General features: G+C 32.3%; 6 protein-coding genes across 7 annotated transcripts; 4 read left to right on the top strand and 2 right to left on the bottom strand.

The window, feature by feature from the left end:
- Nucleotides 1–6158: 6158 nt before the first annotated feature.
- Nucleotides 6159–7296, top strand: LOC107193145 (partner of Y14 and mago). Of its 2 annotated transcripts, none has more exons than XM_015582545.1 (3): nucleotides 6159–6269; nucleotides 6534–6645; nucleotides 6718–7296. In XM_015582545.1, exons 1-3 carry the CDS (start codon nucleotides 6239–6241, stop codon nucleotides 7241–7243), a joined length of 669 nt encoding a protein of 222 aa, XP_015438031.1. In that variant the 5' UTR covers nucleotides 6159–6238; the 3' UTR covers nucleotides 7244–7296. The 2 variants fall into 2 exon arrangements, with proteins under 2 accessions (XP_015438031.1, XP_015438032.1); XM_015582546.1 differs by having other exon boundaries at nucleotides 6549–6645.
- Nucleotides 7297–8318: 1022 nt separating this feature from the next.
- LOC107193143 (GATA zinc finger domain-containing protein 1) lies at nucleotides 8319–9400 on the top strand. Its single transcript, XM_015582543.1, has 3 exons — nucleotides 8319–8665; nucleotides 8734–8936; nucleotides 9027–9400. Exons 1-3 carry the CDS (start codon nucleotides 8387–8389, stop codon nucleotides 9238–9240), a joined length of 696 nt encoding a protein of 231 aa, XP_015438029.1. The 5' UTR covers nucleotides 8319–8386; the 3' UTR covers nucleotides 9241–9400.
- Nucleotides 9401–9751: 351 nt separating this feature from the next.
- LOC107193144 (AP-3 complex subunit sigma-2) lies at nucleotides 9752–11522 on the bottom strand. Its single transcript, XM_015582544.1, has 3 exons — nucleotides 11337–11522; nucleotides 10885–11268; nucleotides 9752–10080 (listed from the first exon to the last, which is right to left on the bottom strand). Exons 1-3 carry the CDS (start codon nucleotides 11403–11405, stop codon nucleotides 9958–9960), a joined length of 576 nt encoding a protein of 191 aa, XP_015438030.1. The 5' UTR covers nucleotides 11406–11522; the 3' UTR covers nucleotides 9752–9957.
- Nucleotides 11523–12029: 507 nt separating this feature from the next.
- On the top strand, nucleotides 12030–14483 carry LOC107193141 (beta-1,3-galactosyltransferase 1-like). Its single transcript, XM_015582540.1, has 5 exons — nucleotides 12030–12190; nucleotides 12705–12945; nucleotides 13368–13633; nucleotides 13708–13982; nucleotides 14060–14483. The coding sequence occupies exons 2-5, from the start codon at nucleotides 12705–12707 to the stop codon at nucleotides 14481–14483; spliced, it is 1206 nt and encodes a 401-aa protein (XP_015438026.1). The 5' UTR covers nucleotides 12030–12190.
- Nucleotides 14484–14810: 327 nt separating this feature from the next.
- Nucleotides 14811–16828, bottom strand: LOC107193137 (G patch domain-containing protein 4). The gene is made up of 3 exons (XM_015582537.1): nucleotides 16689–16828; nucleotides 15352–16605; nucleotides 14811–14821 (listed from the first exon to the last, which is right to left on the bottom strand). The coding sequence occupies exons 1-3, from the start codon at nucleotides 16735–16737 to the stop codon at nucleotides 14811–14813; spliced, it is 1314 nt and encodes a 437-aa protein (XP_015438023.1). The 5' UTR covers nucleotides 16738–16828.
- Nucleotides 16829–17964: 1136 nt separating this feature from the next.
- On the top strand, nucleotides 17965–20116 carry LOC107193138 (peroxisomal targeting signal 1 receptor). The gene is given in 6 exon segments (XM_015582538.1): nucleotides 17965–18312; nucleotides 18395–18689; nucleotides 18770–19482; nucleotides 19552–19709; nucleotides 19779–19946; nucleotides 20017–20116. Coding segments are annotated over 6 exon segments (1722 nt in total). The 3' UTR covers nucleotides 20057–20116.
- The last annotated feature ends 601 nt before the right edge of the window (nucleotides 20117–20717 follow it).

Consider the following 20717-nt stretch of genomic DNA (forward strand, 5'->3'; position numbering starts at 1 on the left):
CCAGTCGCATACACATGTTATTGTTATTATATATGAAATCAAATCATCGTTCCCCGTTGCTCTTACCCAATCAAGTAGCACCTGGGCACGTGAAAGGGTTTGAACAACGAACACGGTATAATTATCCTGTAAATCCTGACTGAAACAATTATTAGTTTCTGCTCTTCTAACGGTCTAATATGTTGTCATTGGTTCTCACTTCATTTACAACAACAGTGACTCGACTTTATATTAATATTTGTATTAAAGTAAGAAGATACTAATGTCAATTCATTTTTAACAACAAAAAGATTCCACATCATGATTATATCTATGTAATAAGATATTTGACTCTATACATTGAACAACCCTCGGGCGATTCCATCGTCAAAGACAATGTAAGGCAGATAACATAAGTGTAACAAATCATGTCACTTTGACTCAAAAATCTACCCGTCGCGAAATGCCTTCTTGTACATGGCCTGTAATATCACATTTGTCCAGAACGTTACGTTTTAACTCAATCTATGTATAGCAAAATGCAATATAATTCAATACGCATAGTTAATCTGATAATATATATTCGTTACAAGTATTAATCTTAAACGTCTTTACAGTAGTCTGGTATCATATCAAATCCTGCATTTATAAATCAAATTAGTAAATAGTAAGTAGTAAAAAATAATATTACTAATTACATTAGTAAATATATTCAACTTCCATTCATTCTCTTATTTGTCTACAAGTGACAGTACAACTGTTGAAAATAATAATTAACACACTAATGGGTAAAATAAAATTTTCTTAATATGCAACAAGTAACTATCATAAAAATATAATTTATGACAAAGGTGTCCAAATGTCGCTCACAAGCCACAAGCTGTTCGAGCCTCCCCTCGTAGGTTTCCTCCACCACCGATCTCAGATTGACTCGAACGAGTCAAACTAAGACCCATAATGAGGGTACCTCCGGAGGGAAAGAATGCTGCTCATAAGCAATAGATGGACACCTCTGCTCTGCCCTTTATAAAAGACAGAATACTCATTCCTTCTGAGTATACATATAGGTAAATCATACCAACATGTTTATGGAACACTATACATGCTAGTGAAACACAGTAGTACCTTCCCTGCATTTAACGCTCACACTCCATTAAAATGGTCGTGAGAACACGCCAGTACGTTTCGGTACTCTACCCGTGTACGTAACCGGATGTGTTCTTTGCCATTGGCGTCGAAAACACCTGCCACGATAACTGCAAATCGCAATGCACTTTTCAATGGTACTACATGCACAACGTGTTAAATTATTCCATAACACGCGGTTTTTCACTAGGGCGTGCATATCGATGCACAGGTGACATAACTTAATACGTCTTCTTTTTATGCACCCATACTTTATTGCGATTCCCAGTACACGTGTTCCACTATTTCATGGAACTTGCAAATACGATTGATACCTTTGTGTCTCGCGACACTGGTTCCGGGATTTGAAACATGCTGTCGCGTCTCGTGGTATTGCGCTAACTGCTACAACATGCTCATCTAAGAAGGCACCACTATGTTTTCCCCTTTATTTTAAACATACCGGTATGGTTCCGTTTTTTCTACTCTATATTCAAATCTATCGTCTACATTTCTTTTACACATTAATGAGTTCAATACTATTTTTGTACCAGCTGACTATAGTTGCAGACTATTGTGAATTTATTGTATTTTCTATATTATGTAATTTTCCTTATGTAAATCGTATTCTATTCTACATTAATAAATGATACCAGACGACGACATTGAAATTATAAATAAGCAATGTAACTTCGTTCGCATCACATTCACCTCTATATCAATAACTTACAAACTTTTAAAATTGGACTCATAAATATACTTTTAATATAAAACATTTATGAATTGCATTACTAATTGTAAACATGACGTACAAGAAGACCCTAGCCTAGCTAAGAAACACAACATATCAATATGTTATTACTCGCGGATATGATTGCATATCCGCGTTCACTGTACTCGTCAAAAGCACGTATACAACCAGTCGCCCGTGCCGCTTCGGACCTATCATCCTACGGCATGATTGGGGACCAGAGGAACAAAAAGCATGCGACTCACCCGATGATAGAAGGGCTCCGAATATGGGAAGAATCTCGTGTCTTCGAGAAGAATCTGAAAAAGGGAAGAAAATACATTAGAATCTCTTCTCAAAGTTTTAGCTATGTTGACTGCATAATGGAAGTAATAAAATATAAAGATACTTACATTCCTTGATGGTGGAGCTTTGCCCGAGGACATCTTCTTAAGTGTTCAGTGGTGAAATATATGAAAAATTACAGGTTTTGGCTGAGGTCATCTTCTTGAGTATTCAGTGACAAATTATGTGATTAAGCTGAAAAAAAGGGAACAACATGTGTTATTATCTCTTCTCAACAAGCTAGAACTTTGGTTCTAGCTATGTTGACTGCATAATATAAGTAATAAAATATAAAGATTCTTACATTCCATGATGGTGGAACTCTGCCCAAGGACATCTTCCTAAGTGTTCAGTGGTGAGATATGTGAAGAATGCAAGCTTTGCCTAAGGACATATTCTTGAGTATTCAGTGACAAATTATGTGATTAAGCTGAAAAAAAGGGAACAACATGTGTTATTATCTCTTCTCAACAAGCTAGAACTTTGGTTCTAGCTATGTTGACTGCATAATATAAGTAATAAAATATAAAGATTCTTACATTCCATGATGGTGGAACTCTGCCCAAGGACAGCTTCCTAAGTGTTCAGTGGTGAAATATGTGATGAATGCAAGCTCTGCCTAAGGACATCTTTTTGAGTATTCAGTGATAAAATATGTGATTAATCTGAAAAAAAGGGAACAAAATGTGTTACTGTCTCTTCTCAAATTTCTAACTGCTTCAATTGAATAGAGTAAATATAAGTGAGCCTTTGAATGATAAATATGAAGTTAAATGTACAACTATTAGCTTAACTATGCAATAGTTCAAAAATATTCAGTGTTAAAGTATTACAGAATAATTACTAAATTCATAAACATGTAATATTCATTGTTCATGTATAATTACTACTAATATACTATACTAAAGTTGTTAGAGTTGTAAGCATGTTCGTTATTTCTGTCTAAACCACGTTCCAAATTTCATAAATATTCAGAACATTACAAATATAAAATTTTCAATTTTTAACCCATGCTTCAGTGTGTATGATAAATTACGCAGCTTCTACATAATCAAACTTACTACCGAAACTGCACATAAATGCAAATATGATGATTTCATAAATATAAACGTCTAAAATTAGTAATATTTAAACGATTTCGCGACTCGGATACAGTAAATTGCGAGTATTTCAAATTTGAATGTGTAGAAGTACTGTCGTTTAAACTTTGTAAAACCCGAGGAAGCCATCTTGAATGGTTCAAATGCGCACTTAAATTTAAAATATTTCTCGAAAGAATTTTCGTTCGCTTTTTGCATAATAACTAACGAAATCACGATGCTCTCGGTTGGAAACAAAAAGCACGACAAAATAAGAATATATAGTGGAGTGTCACCTACTTGTTACAACAAATTGCCGGAGTTCACCAATTTCCCGCCAAATTACGTCTAAACGGACAGTCAACGGCCATTGCGTGGGTGGTGCGTCCTTTCCAACCGAAATTCTGAAACAGAAAATAAACATTCATTCCATGCAGTTAAATTGAATTAAGAATGGTTACATCATAAAATAAACAATTATTGACTCGAATAGTGTCGCCGAAGATTACAAATTAAATAAAAACTACGGAAATACGAATTGGTATCAAAGAGAGAACAGAAGCCGCGGATACCGCTTCACTTTGAATCGCAATATCGAATGAATTTATGATTATTTATACTGAATTGAGTAAATATTGAACCAAAGTAACGATGGTGAGCTAACAAAGGTACTATTAATATAAATGACTTGAAGTGAAAGGTAAAATAACGTACTTCAGCAAGAGCGAGACCACTTCACGTCTAATCACTTTAACTTCCCCGATACGAATAACGCCTAGGCTGTCCGTGACTGGCTAAGATTGTTTAATTCGGTTATCTTACGAGGTTCGTGATTGGTGGTTCGCTTGGTGAAGATTGGAGTTTTCCCTCCCAACTCCACTTCCTATTTCAACGAAATAGGAATCCACCACCGTATTATACATATTCCAATACATTTTTCTTGTGTACACCCGAAATTAACTCAGCGAGGAATGTCACTCATAAATAGATGCGTAAAATTAGTAATATTTAAACAATTTCGCGACTGGGATACAGTAAATTGCGAGTATTTCAAATTTGAATGTGTACAAGTACTGTCGTTTAAACTTTGTAAAGTCCGAGGAAGCCATCTTGAATGGTTCAAATGCGCACTTAAATTTAAAATATTTATCGAAAGAATTTTCGTTCGCTTTTGGCATAATAACTAACGAAATCACGATGCTCTCGGTTGGGAACAAAAAGCACGACAAAATAAGAATATATAGTGGAGTGTCACCTACTTGTTACAACAAATTGCCGGAGTTCACCAATTTCCCGCCAAATTACGTCTGAACGGAGAGTCAACGGCCATTGCGTGGGTAGCGCGTTCTTTCCAACCGAAATTCTGAAACAGAAAATAAACATTCATTTCAAGCAATTACATTCCTTAGAGAATGGTTACGTCACAAATAAACAATTATTGAACTCAAGGTATGTCGCGGAAGATTGTAAACTGAATCAGAAATGCGCAAATACTAATTGATACGGTGTGGATAAGGGAAGCCGTGGAGACCGGTTCATTATCCGCGGTAGCGAATTAATTTAAGATTATTTACGTTAAATTGAGTAAATATTTGAACAAAAGTAACGATAGAAAGCTAACGAAAGTATCAATAATATAAATGATTTGAAGTAAATGGTAACAGTCACATACTTCGACACGAGCGAAATCACAATACGTCTAATCACTCCAACTTCCCCGAGACGAATGACTCTTAAGATTGTCTTTCGTTGGTCATAATCGGCGGATTCGGTTATCTACGAAGGGTCATGATTGGTGGATCAGTAGGTAAGGATAGACCCCCTCCCCCCAGCCCCCGTCCCATGCCCTATACACTTATATTTCTATCTTAACGAAATAGAATACTGACCACCGTATTGCATTTCAATGTGACATTTTTGTTATGTTTACTCGAGATTAAAAAAATAACTACGAATAAAACGGAAAAACAGAGGCACGCGACGATTTTACAGAAATTTAATTTCACAGGGGTCCCATGGTTGTAAACAATGTCATGTGTTTTGTGCCTCTGGTTAACCAATTTTCCAAACCTCACATTCCAATACACCCACCGTTCATGAAGCAATTGAACTGCATACATACCCTTTTCCTTCCTCAGAAATTTGGTATTCCGATTCGTTTTAGATGGTACTCATTATCATCATAATATTTTTGCTGCGCTCTGCACGAAGTTTCGAAACCTGCTGCTTCCTGCACCTTGTGCTTTCCTGGGCGCCACCTATAATAATGTTTCCCGCCAAATTACAATGGCGCTAAATTTTAAAAGAGAACTGCAAGGTGTTACCAATTAAATAATTGATAAAAACATTTGTTTATGAAGGAAATAAAGGAAACTGTATAGCAATCTGTTTAACCTCGTTGAATGTTTATATCTACGTATAAACGACAGTTAGGTAGACTACGTATTTTAAAGTACTCCTTGCAAACCGCAAACTGAGACAATGTTTAAAAAATGTTAACAACTTGCAACTGCCGCTTGATTCCAAGAGTCTAACATCTAGTTATTAATTAATAAATGATAATTGGTTAATGTGGATGCGCGTAAAAATTTACAAGAAACACCCATTGAATATTAGTGGTCTAAAACAAATGTTAAAATTTGTTGAACAGTGTAATTAATAATTAGTGACCTAATAACAATAATCCATCCTTATGCATAACAACATATGTACATACATACATCGTCTATATTATGTTTCTGTGTCAGGAATATAATTTTACCAACTGCGAGTACATGCAGATATCTGAAAAGGAAACAATGCAGAAAAATGCTGTAGTGACATCTTTCTAAGGAAACAAGTAACGTTTAATGCATAAACTTAGAAAATTTGATCCGTGAGAGGTTGAGGTCCTCGCGATCGCAAGATGGCACGCGGATAGTAAGAATTATCAAGAAATATATTAAAAAACATTCACGGCGAACGATCGTATTGAATAACGATGGCATCGGCTTACGTTAAAGATGAGCAAGGTAATGACCGTTTTTGCTCCGTTCAAACATTTCGGTTATTTCGATGAACCAACTATTTATAACCTGTAGGATGTAAACAACTTATACTGCTCAAATGTAAGCCGCATTTTGATGCTTATTCTATTCTAAATCATAATTAAATATCGACAGATTCATATAATATAAAATAAATGTTTGGTTTCATGTAACTTGATAAGATTGATGTAATAGAAATATTTATGCCTTGGGCCTATTATGAGTCATTAAATTGATTTTTTTTAATAGTAAACATTTACATAGGTGGAACATTTATACCTGCTAGTCAACGTCCAGATGGCACATGGCGTAAGCCACGGCGTGTAAAAGATGGCTATATTCCACAAGAAGAAGTTCCATTGTATGTAATGGTTTATTCAACAATGTTATTAACATTGTTTCATATCTAACATCATCATTTTTGTCTCTACAGATATGAAAGTAAAGGAAAACAAATAAAAAATAAACCCCTGTACCCTGTGGGTGCAAGTCCAGAATTTATAGCTGAACACAAAGCTAAAAAAGAAGCACTGCTAGCAGCCAAGTCTAAAACTGTTCCTGGTGCTTCAGTGAAAACAGAAATTAAAAAGAAGAAGAAAAAAAATAAAAATAAAACAATGGAACATATAACAGAAGAATTAGCTAAAACTACACTCTCAGAGCCAGAACAAAAGAAGGAACCATTACAACATAATAACAAATCGCAATCCAATATTAAAACAGTACCAAACAATCAGACCCTAGCAGCAAAACCAAATGCTTCTAATCAGTCTGAAGCTGCAGCACCAGATCCACAGAAAAAATTAAAAAATCTGAGGAAGAAGGTTCGAGAGATTGAAACTTTAGAAGACAAAATTAAAACTGGATTACTGAAAAATCCAGAAAAGGAAATACTTGACAAATTAGCAAGAAAATCTGAGATTTCAAAAGAGATTAAACGATTAGAGGCAAGTCAATAGAAAAAAGGAGTTGATAAAGAATATATTTGCACACTCTCATGGATCATTACTTTGTAGTTGTACCTAAATGAATGTGTGTTTCTTAAGTTTGAAAACGATTTTAATACAGGTTGACGTAATTTTCGTATGTTCATCCTCTTTATACAGTAAATATAATAGCAGTATGAAGATGTACATTTATATGAGAAAATTCAAATTGGATACTAATGAATTTAGTACACAATTATGTCACTATGTGAAAGATTAATCGATCAGATTTTAATAAAAATAAACTGTTTTCACATACTACACGTTGTTATTCGTGTCATCAAAAATAAATATTATATCACAAGAAATCGAATTCATTTTCCGTTTAATGTGTTCCTAAAAATATTACATAAAAAAATAAGTTCTTCTAAAATATTTTCTCTAGTAACGTCCGATTATTTGTTGTATCGTTTTCAATTGATGTTGTCCACAAAAAATTGTCACTTATTATACCTTTAATTAACATTTAATTTATTAAATACGAAATTAGATTAATGACCCATAGCGCTATCTATAGTAAAGTTTTCAGCTTCTAGATTTGGCGAGAACCAAAAAAATGTCATAGATGAAATACACAGTATATGCTCAGATTTAACCTTTATCGGTAACATTGGGTATTGACACTAAAATGATAATGGGGGTTCTAGGACCCCGATAAAAATGTGGCCACGAAAACAACGAAAATGCATTGGGTGACTGATTTTTATTCATATATCTTATCTGTATTATTAATTAATGATTTGTTAATTAAACGTAGAGTCACTAACAATTGTTTTGTTCTCACCAAGTCATATTAAATATGTATTATTAGCATAAATGGAGTATTATATACCTCATTTATATTACGTGTACATTAGTTGCCTGTTGTGTAAAATAAACATGGAAAATGTTTATGGAATTCAATAAAACGTTTCAATAAACTCTTTTCTTTATGAGATCCACGTATGTATGTACATGAAACTCGTTAACTTTTCTTTAATACTCATTCATTTGAAAACAATATGAAATTGGTTGAAATTCAATTGGCGAAGAGATCGCGAGTCAGATTGAAGGAAACATTCGTCGGTTGACCGTCGGTGAATGAATAATTGATGTAATCGAATTAATGGAAACTAAATGCCTTTCGGCAGCAAACCTGAATGTGTCAAGTGTGGGACTCGAGAGACCCCGCTCTGGCATTCGACCGAGGCTGGTAACCTTTGCAATACTTGCCTCGAAGATGAGAGAAATTCTGAATCGAATACGACCGTGAAAACCGAAGAGGAGGACAAGGGAGGATCGTTAAAGCCTACGAGGAGAAGTACAAGGATCACTAGATATTGTAACTCAAAGTCCGGTGTGTCACACAAAGTCGTACCTAAAGGAAAAGGACGAAGAAATTTATTTAAAAAGACAGTATGTTTATCTAGATATTTTAGTCATTCATAAAAAACTCTGCTCTACCTTGTTTCTTTCATGTTTAGCCAGTTAAAGCACCAACAGCCACTGCAACTCCAATTACAAGTAATTATGTATTCTACAAAGGCACTTATTTTCAAATAGGTGATATAGTGTCTATGCAAGATATCGAAGGTGGGATTTATTATGCACAAATTCGTGGTTTACTCACAGATCAGTACTGTGAAAAGAGTGCTGCTGTTACATGGTTGCTGCCTACCACAGCAAGGTGGTATATATAAACATTTAGTTTAGTTAATCTGTTATTCTTAAAAAGAAAAAAAATATATGTGTGTATACATAAATATTTTGTATTTAGCCCACCACCAGATAAAGGATTCAGTCCTGAAACATATATTATAGGTCCAGAAGAAGATCTCCCACGTAAACTGGAATGCATGGAATTTGTAATGCATGCACCATCAGATTATTATAAACTAAAGAATTCACCATATCCACCACCACTCACAGAAAGAGGTACTGGATATATATGGACTACATTTAGAAATGAAATTGCTACATCTAAAAAGTAATGTTCCATTTTGTAATACTGTTGTTGTAAAGCTATTCATTAGGATATGTTATTCAATCTCTAGTAAGTAATGATGAATCTTACTTGAAAAAGTTACATGGAAGTAATTAACATAAATCAGAGAATCCTTGTAAATCCTTGAAAAATAAAATTTATCATGCAGTATTATAATATTTATTTAACATGTTTTTAATACAATATAACATCAATATCTAACATCCTTGATAATAACTGAATGGAGGTGTTCACAAATCAGATAACATTAAAGATACTGCTTTGAACATAGTAAAGAAAATGCATTTTCGTAAGTTACACTATAATAGAAATATGCTTTTTTAATATCATACAGGAATGATGAAACTTTTGTAAAGTACAATATTAGTATTTCTAGATTTATTTCTTTACCTCTTTTTACATCTTCAAAATCTGAATTTTGTTACTCCGTATCCTCTGTACCAAAAATACGAAAAAGATTTCTCGAAATTTTATGATAAACATCCTCTTCGGTCTGGAAATTATTTCTAAAAGCCTTCAAAGAGAAAACGATCTTCGTTCTTTAATTCTGGTATTGTTGAGAAGAAACATATGAAGTGTTTGTAGGCAGTATTGGTGCATTTTCGTTCATTTGTAGGGAAGAAAAGTAAACCCTTGTGGTATCGCTTGCACTTGGAATCGTAGAGGAAACCGGTCAGCTCGGGGCCAACGAAGTAACGGCTGGTCAGAATTTGAGGTCTTTTATAGCCTGTGGCAAGTCAGGCAACTTCATATCCTTTATCTGTTGCGGTATATTCATATTCTTGACAGCAGAAACAGCACGCGCCGGCGCTGCTGTGATTCCTGCCTGCACATACCATATGGATGGAAAAAATGGAAAACGGAAAAAATTTAAAGGATTGAATTGAAACTTAAATTAAATCGTAGAAGTAAAGACAAAAGAATGGCTATGCAGTACATTTTTTATTCTTAGAGCATAGCGACGTATACATTTGCATTAAGGCACTGTTATCTGAGCAGACATTTACAAACAATAGCACCACCATGCGTGTTACGAGTATTTGTCTTGTAAAGCTACGAAATATATGTGTTTTGAAATTCTTGGTAAAAAGAAGAGAAATCACAGATAAACAATATAAAGGAATGAAAGTGTACAAAATGATCTGATCTTTTTTTACTGCCGATTTACTTAAGGAGGGGGCCCCAGAAGGACAAACGGACGAGGTGAGCAAGATCGTCCTGATTTGTAAGTTCCCTAAAATTCATGTTAGGTAAATCAGTCCTACCACCAAATGAAACTGCTCTACGAAACATTCCAACACATGCATAGCTAACGAATAGACTGTTATAGGCTATTAACTTCTTCAAGCCCACACAACTATGCTCAATGAACTTCAAATGTTACTTCATTTATAAATTCATATTACTAAGAATATGTATTTAACTGACATGAAATCGGGCCCAAAAAGTTAAGGGATATTTGTAAAAATTAGTTGTCACAAATTTGACACGTCTAGTTAAATTTAATCACAGTGCACTGCTATTTTATATACAAAATCTGTTATCTTTAAATACTCATAAACTATACAACTAAAGCTTAAACATACAAACATGTATCAATCTCATAATTATTAGATAATAAACTACTTACCTCTTGTTTTTCTAATTTGTTTTGATCTTCAATTCTTGTAAGTATCTCAGTCATATTAGTTTCTAGAACCATTCCACCCATTACCAGTTCATTAAGTATATAATGAACTTTGTCTACATGAAAAATGAGATCCAGCTCGCATACATTCTCAAAACATTTGTCCAATGTTTCTACAAAGACTTGTATCAAGTCTAAAATTCCCAATTCTGATTCAGAACTATCAACACAAAATACAAAGTATAATGTTGCATAGTGTCGATAAATTAATTTATAGTCAGATCCACCAATTAAGCTTCCACCTTCCAAGAAATTACAAACATTGTCATCTCTTTTAGATACTAATTGAAAAGTTTCTTTTATTATCTGCTGCTGCATGTCCTCGTTCTAAAGAAAGGAACAAATTTTGAACACATTCTAATCAACAATAACAATTCCCGTGTTATTCTACTTACAAAGTATTGATAAAATTTCGAAAGTCGAGGTTTTCCATGGTTATTAAACACTAAAATAGCCTTAATCATGACTGATAATTAATTGCTAATATAAATGTCTATGTACGTTTTTCTACTAACAAAATATATTCATTTGTACACGAAAGAGATTAATGTGATAATAGTAGATGGTATAAAAATAGCGGTAAAAGTTAATACACAAATAAATAACTTATATTGCAACTGTCAATGCACTTGATCTTCTTCACAATACTCATTATTCATTATTTTCTTTTCGTCTTCATTAATGTTCCTATTTATTATAATTTCATAACAATATTAATATGAATTAATTTTATTTAATTCTTCTTGGTTACTGTTCGGTTCTAAACCATTCTATGTACACCGGTACTGACCAGTACTAAAAAGTGCTAAAGAGAACTAAAAAGTTTATGAAATATTTGACTAAAACAAACGCCATCTGGATCACAGTGACGTTTACTCTACTGACTACCCTGACCACCCTGCTACCTCCAGTACAACCTCAAGTTCCGCAAAATGAATTTGTAGTGAGACAAGCAAGAGGCAAGAGAACAGGCAAGAGTGTGAAATAACGCTGTTTACAGAATCAGTGGCGCTGCGATAATATCACGGATAACTAATCCGTGTAATCCAATACGGTGCAATACGAGTTGTTGCGGGTATTGAGATTTTCTAAAAAAGGGAAAAAATATTTTCCATTTCCTATATCTTAATTATAAAAATGTTTCGTCAAATTTACATGACATCTTCCTATGTATCGTAAGTTCAATCTTACGAAAGTAGTAAATGGAGAGCTGTCAAATGCAGCGTAACGCAATCATCGCATCTCGAAGGTAAGATTGTTTACAGGATATTTTGTTCAGGATTACACTATAATGTTTATATTCAATTTTCATTGATTGTGACTTCAGAAATAATAAAAAAGGATATTTCTTTGAATATTGAAAGAAGAAAATAATACTTTTACACGTTCACAATTTTGACCACAGTATTTATCTATGGAGAATTTCTGATACACCTGTATTTGAATTGAACACGCTACGTACGTCACTTCTTATCTAATTTGCGTCATTATAATGTCAATTGTAGCTACCGATAAATATAAACGAAACATTAAGAAATGTTAACCCACTGTAAAATAGATTTTTAGCCTGAATAATACTCCATCATTTTTAGAGTCTTTAATAATATTGATAACACTGACAGAAATGTTTGTTTACTTTTTCAATGATTATATTCATTGTAAAATAAATAAAGTGTGAGCTAGCTAGAAATGAATAATTATGGTATTCTTGTAATATTCTTTTGTAATATAAATAAAAGCAAATATGTACTGTTTGTGCCCAGATGGACAGATTGCGATTGTTGCCATTGGAATTACCATCAGCCACTAATATAAACAATAATGGAATAGTTAAAGGAAAAGTATCATTTGTTCGACGATTAGCAATAGGATTTGTTATTTTGGCTACGTTAGGCTTGTTATATGTACCAGCATATCATTCTGCCCAAAGCCCATTCTTAGGCTTAGGTGAGACTCCATCCCCTGCAGAATTTATTGGTGATACACACTTGGTAGTCTCTCTGGGTATGCATTTACTAACATAGTTTGAAATTCTATTGCAATATAAACTAACCAGTCTTGCTCATTGATTTTGCTTTCACTATCTTTCTTCTAAGTATCAGACAAATCAAATTGAAATACTCTTTGTCTATGTAAGCTTATGGTATAATATTTGCCAATAGATATAGTTTACATATATGGACATTTAGAAGTATAAAAAGCCAATAAATAAATAAACAACATAGACATTTAGTGGAAGATACAAATAAGTTGAATTAGCAGTTCTTCTCTTATCTATTTATTGTAGTATGCTTGAGTCTTATTGAAGTTGAATGAGTACTTATTTTTTCTAGCATGTATAAAAGCAAAAACAAAGGGGAAGAATTTTATGAATAGATTTGTTCATGAAAGGGAAACAAAATATTTATAAACAAATTCATTTACAGCACAGTTACCAGGATGGTCATATAATACTTCAAGAGATTTATGTACATATATTCATCCAGAGAATACCACTTCAGTTTTGGATCCCATTGGTATTTGTTCACCATCGCCCTATCTGTTAATAGTTATTTGTTCAGCTGTTGCGAATTTCAAAGCCAGGGCAGCTATAAGAGATACATGGGCTAATAAGAGTAATCTAGATAATATATATAATTCAACAGTCAAGATAGCATTTCTTTTGGGACAAAGTGACAACGATACACTCAATGTATGTACCAATCTATGTTAAGAGTGTAGTATTAAAACTACAAGAACAAATTTAAAAGTAGTACTACTTTATAGAATATAGTAGCTGAAGAAAGTCATCAATACAATGATATTATTCAAGAAAAATTTCATGATACATATAATAACTTAACGTTAAAGTCTGTTATGATATTAAAATGGGTAACATCCAGTTGTAGACAAGCTAAATACCTTATGAAAACTGATGATGACATGTTTGTAAATATTCCTATATTAATGAAAACATTACAATCAACATCACAATCTACTGACACATTATTAGGATCTCTTATTTGCAATGCTAAACCTATTCTAGATCCAAATAATAAATGGTAAGTAGTTGTTCAGTATAGAATAGTTATACATAATGAAATATGCTTTTAAAATTCATGTTAATATGTTCCATTAGGTACACACCAAAGTATATGTATTCAGAAAAAATTTATCCCAATTATTTATCAGGTACAGGATATGTAATGAGCCTAGATGTGGCATTTAAATTATATAAAACAGCATTAACAACACCACTGCTTCATCTGGAAGATGTTTACATCACAGGTGTTTGCGCGAAACGTGCGAAAGTACGGCCTGTAAATCATCCTGGTTTCAGTTATGTACCAAGGAAATTAGATCCTTGCATATTAAAAACTGTTATCACAACACACAAAGTAAATGTATCTAATATGCATGGAATATGGAACAAATTGCATAATACAAACCTTTCTTGTGGTAACCATGCACCCACTGATAAAAAATCAGTTACATTAAGTAGAAATGGTAGGAATATTGGATATTATATAGTGAAAAGAAGAAATACCAACAAATGTGTTTGAAGTAACTTATATCTTTAAACATTGAATCTGTTAATTATTGTTGATTTGATATTTGTTAGAAGTTAACAATTCAATGATTACAGAGATATAAAATATACCAATGGATATTGTCTTAGGATAATTGAAACTGTGCATAGATATTACTAATAGATCTGAAAATACTTAGATCTGAATATTAAACTAAAAACCGTGCTTCCTTTAGGTTTTCTTTTATTAAACTATGATCCTTGCTATATATTTTTACAGCAAGAAGGATTTGTATTTGATGTTTAATGATAATTAATGAAGTTTTTATACACTATTTTTCCATTTAAATAGCAGTAGGTCTTAAGGAAACTCTGTCAATTAGATTTTTTGTATGAACAATTCAATCTTTTGCCTAAATGTATAAAACATTGATGATTGGATGCCAATCATCTATCGAACTTCTGTTCAAAAAATTGGAATTACTCTAGTATACTATGAATATTTTAAAATAAATATAACACGTAATATGAAGATGCAACTGTATCAATAATTATGTTTTAATGTAAATTTTTATAACCTCATTGGGCATGGAAGAAAAACCAATCACAAGAATTATAAATTATTGCATGAAGAAGTTTCAATTAATAACACATCCATAGAAAACTATTAATTTATATATTTAGAAAATAAATACAATGAAAATATGATGATCAACATGTGATCAACAAATCATACTATACATAAACATTTATATACAGCACATTTCACATCCTGAAACTTACTTATTTCATTTTTTTCTCTTTTTTCAATTCCTTTTTCGTTTTTTTCAATGTTTTTGTTTTATCTATTACAATATTAGTATCTATTACTTTTTCTACTATTCTATTTAATATTCTGTTACTAGTATTCTTTTCAGAAGAGTCTTTAGCACTAACATGAACAGCCTCCAGACTTTCTGTTATTTTTTCTAATTTAATCTTTTGCTTTTTAAAAAACTTTGCCTTCTTTTTCTTCATTATTTTGGAATTTAACCGGTTTGCCTCTCTTTTCCAGTGTGTATCTGGGGAATCTGGACGAACATATGAATTTATAATATGACCACAGTTTACAGATGTGTTATTAGAAGTAGGGTGTAATATATTAATATTTTCCCTCTTAGTTTGGGACGTACATTCTCCCTCTTCCTGTATATTAAGAATATTCTTTCGATATTCTTTATTTCTTTTCTTTTTCTTCTTCTTTTTGTGTGTAGGATCATTGTCATATACTTTCCCTTCATAGTCATTTATTTGTTCTCCAATCCTGTCCTTAGCTTTGTCAGTATCTAATTTTTGTCTTACAGAAAATGAAGTATCGTGAATTTCCTTATTTTCCTCCTCCTTTTTAATTCTTTTAACATCACAGGATATTGAACTCTTTTTTTCCTTATTCTTTCGTTTCTTTTTTGGTTTTGATTCTTCATTAGGTTTGTGATTAATAGTACTTTGTTGATAACTTTCATCACTATCATTTACATTGCATAAAATATTTAATTGATGAGTCAAATCATTTATTTTTCTTTTATTTTTTCTCTTTGTATCTTTGGATACCTTTGGAGCACTTTCTTCTTTAAAAAAGGAAAGAGAAACAAGTAAATTTTCCTCATCTCTGTCATACTTATCTTTCTCTGATTTGTTATGTGTTTGTAAAAAATCTTTCTCTTGTTCCTCAATCCTTCTTAGTTTACCATTTAATTTTAAGCCATGTCTAGCTCCTTTATGAGCAGTTCTACCACCACATATTTTAAATAACTCTTCATCTGTTAAAGGAATGTGCATAACATCCTTCTCAGGTTCTTTTACTTCAAGTACATTACTATCATTTTCTTGTACTAAGTTGCCATCAAGAAGCGTAGAAGTTTTAAGAAAATTTCCATAGCTCAATTTCTTTTCAGTCAAATTTTTTTCATAAGATTCATTTTTACTTTCTTTTGAAACACATATGGATACACCATGTAATTGCGACTTAACCACAATATTATTAGTTGCATTATTATAACCAGTTGCCCACCATTCATTCCAATCTTTATCCTTATGTCCTATTCCGGCTGAATCAAATTTTAGTTTTGGTCTTAACGCTTCCGTAATACCGCTTTCATTTTTACCCAAGCCTTTACCTGTTTCAATGCAAAATTATTAAATATTCATAACATAAGTAAACAATTTGTATTAAAGTGTTATGACTCGTTCTAAACCCTACCTTCTGTCCAGCCATATTTTAAAAGTTGAGCTTTCGCAAAATCAGTCATTTTTAATTGTTTGCTGGTATAATTTAAATTTCATTCAAACCTAAATCGGTGGAAATGTGCACGTTTTTTTTTAAACAATGATATTGATGAATCTAGTGTATCAAAACTACTTGGTTTCCCGAGGGTTACACAAGTTTAAATCCTCACAGCCATCACATGATGGCGTTGTGTGGCGTTGTGTACGTTGTGATAGAACTGCATGTTTGGAATATTTTAAGTAACTTTGTCCAGTTGTAACACTCAAACGATGGTTTTTAAATTCATTGATATTTTTTTAATACTTACTTACACTAGAAATAAAATAAAATATACTTGTATTTCCACCTATAAAATATGTGCTATCTCAGAATAACTTCTGTTTTTATATTTAACAAGTGCACGACGAAACATAAAACATAGACATAATATTCATAGCATTTTTAATTAGTTATGTAACTATTCGACAGATGAAAGGTTTTAAATAATTATCGAAAGAATATGTTCGAAGTTTTTATCGTGTAAAACTGTAAATACACTTTTAACGCGAACCATGTATAGCTATTACAGTAGAAGATGTTCAAGCTACGTCGTTTAACATTTCGTTGATTTGACGTTCCATGTGCCAAGTGTTCATGCGTAATGTTTTTATGATATGCATCTTGTTAGTATCAAACGTTTACGCGTATATTTACTATGATAATTCCATCCACCCCACCATTATACAGCAGAATTTATTTGATGGATATTACCGACATAGCTCGATGTCAGGGAAATGAACAATCTTGAACGGAGTGTGTTTAACAGAAAAACGGATTTTTAGTGTAACATCAACGGATACCATACAAATATTAAATTACATTTTAAACGAAAAAAGGTTTGTGCGTTTTATCTTTTTAAAAACACGTAAAATTGATAATCACCGTTTTGTCTGACAGACTGATTTAACTTTGTGTGTACAGTTTTTGTTATAAACGTATTATTTTGTGTCTCTGCTGTGTTCTATTTTGGTATTTAATTTCTATCAAAAATTAGTATGGTGAGATTTCTTAATGAAACTTTGTTGGTCATGTGTTTTGTTGTGTCTTATCAGATATGATAATTTAAAGCTACAAAGTGTAAAGGTTCATACAGATTTATTTATGGGTGTGTGTGCGTGTATGTGTACTTCACATGTTACTATTAGTTGTATTCTGAAAGTTAATAAAATCTGTTTGGTTTGACACAGGTGAATAATAATAATAAAAGAAAATGGCATTTCGTGAATTAGTTGAGGGTGACTGTGGTGGACCTAGTTCTTTAGTCCATCTTACATCACATTTTGTGCGTGATCATGGATTCAAGGAAGAAGGAATACATCATCCATTTGGACATGTGGAACCATTTCAGCCTTCAGATTCAGATCAGTTAGTTAAACAATTTTTAGAAGAAAATGCTTCGTGTCCTCAAACATTTAGAATGGATAATTTATTACAAGAGATGCGAGAAATTGATCACAACATTCATCCACCTATAGCAGCACCAGGAGTAGCTCAAGAATTAACAGGTTTAGATACAGCATGGGCAAATCAATATCTTGAATCTGGACGTCATTTTAGCGTAATTACTTTTGTTATTTTGTTGTAATACATGTTAGTCGTACAAGAATAAAATAAATATTTATATTTCTCTTTTGATATAGGAACATCATACTGATGATATCTGGCATCCTGATATAGAACAGAATTCAAATGTTGTAATTCAACAGACACATGAATTAGGATTAGGACCAAAGTGGGCAGAGGAATACATAGAACATAGCATTGATGCTATACAAAATGATATTAATAAAGATGATACAACTGAGACAACAGAAAATGATAAAACTAAGTTTGCATATTCAAAATTTATGAAATTTATGAAACAAGAGGGAGAAGAAGAATTAGCTGTTGCTGGTAATTGGATAGACGAATTTCAGAAAGATAAGACTTCTTCAGGTTAGTATATAATTACATCTTGATTTTCTGTTTTTATATAAATTTGAAGATACATTTTTAGCTAATAATTTGTGTTTTAGAGACAGACAATCATGATTCTGCATTTTTACGACTTCAAAATGAATGGGAAAAAGTATCATCTTCCGAAGAACTATCCAGTAAACATCCATGGTTATCAGAATATGATACATATTATGATCCATTCAAAGATTATGAATTTCATGAAGAAAATCCCATGAAGAATATACCTAATCCATTAGAAGAAGGAAAGAAAAGATTAGAAGCTGGAGATTTACCAAGTGCTATACTTTGCTTTGAGGCAGCAGTACAACAAAATGAAAATGATTCAGAAGCTTGGTTACTTCTAGGTAAAACTCAAGCTGAAAATGAACAAGATCCATTCGCAATTTCAGCTTTGAAACGCTGCCTGACTCTTGATCCTATGAATGGTGCTGCCCTTATGGCCCTTGCAGTTTCATACACAAACGAATCCTATCAAAACCAAGCGTGTTTAACGCTAAAGGAATGGTTACTAAAAAATGAAAAATACAAGCATCTTTCACTAAGAAAGGCTAACATTGATCAACACCCAAAGTCTCATGTATCATCAATTCTGTTTGAGTAAGAATCCAGTCTATTTAATAATGTATAATATAACAAAGCTGCACGAATGAATCCACGCGATGAAATTGATGCTGATGTTCAGTGTGGACTAGGGGTGCTCTTTAATTTGTCTAACGACTATGATAAAGCTTGCGATTGTTTCCAGGCAGCGTTACAAGTACGCCCGAATGTATGTATAATGTTCGAAGCTGCCGTATTTCGTGTATACAGACGTATTAAAAATTTAATATCTTTATAGGATTCCAGGTTATGGAATAGATTAGGCGCAACGTTAGCTAATGGTCAGAAACCGGAGGAAGCTATAAATGCGTACCATCGTGCCTTAAAATTATCTCCTGGTTTCATTAGAGCACGCTACAATTTGGGAATTTCTTGCATAATCCTCGGAGCACATAAGTAAGATTTTTCTCACATATTCGACTATTTTAATCTTAAATAATTACAAAATTCTGTGTCATCTTGTAGAGAAGCTGGTGAACACCTTTTAACTGCTCTAAATCAACAAGCTGCCGGTCGCGGAACGCAGGGTGAAAGTCTTTCGCCAAAAGCCATGTCCAATACCATTTGGTCAACATTGAGACTTGTTATTTCATTGATGCACAAATACCACCTAAACGAAGCTATAGAAAGCAGGTACAATTAAAGAATGTGTAACAAAAACTTATAAAAAAATTCGTTATACATTTAATATTACTTATTTCAGAGATCTAGCGAGGCTGAATACAGAGTTCGAGATTGTATGAAGATTCAAACTTGTTGAAGCTACTTGTTAAAAAAGTATAAACCGTTTTTAGTTTTTATGGTAACGCAAATAAAATGCTTAAAAACTATTTTCTAATAGTTAAAAAGAATGTATATATATAAACAACAATTAGACTCATGTTTTTACATATTTCCTTGCTACAAAAGGGAATAATTTAACAATATCATATACCCGATTAAGATACTTTATATTTTTAGAAGTTGTTTTGATTTAATATTTCTAACAGGTATACAGATCTTTATCATTTCATCTTATATAAATTCAAAATGGGTTATAAATTATATGTACATAAAATTGTTATAGAATCAATAAAAATGAATTAATCCCTGAGTGAAATAATTAATTTTAGGATCTTAAAGATACAAAACGTTGGTAATCTCTATTTTCTCTTAAAATAATAACACTATTAAAGTGTAATTGTACAATAAAGAAGCATTATGATATGAGTTACAGATATATTATTTTTGTCATAATTTATAAATATCGTAGATCATTTCTAACAGAATTATATTATATTTTTAACAAAGAGAAATTAATTCTATAGGCACATCAAAGTTACATATTTCGTAACATTCAGAGAGTGATGAAAATGCTACATAATATGAACAACGAACTTAATAAAAAGTAACTATCTTAGCGCA

The sequence above is a fragment of the Dufourea novaeangliae genome, unplaced genomic scaffold, assembly GCF_001272555.1.
Source record: "Dufourea novaeangliae isolate 0120121106 unplaced genomic scaffold, ASM127255v1 scaffold611, whole genome shotgun sequence".
Lineage (NCBI taxonomy): Eukaryota > Metazoa > Arthropoda > Insecta > Hymenoptera > Halictidae > Dufourea > Dufourea novaeangliae.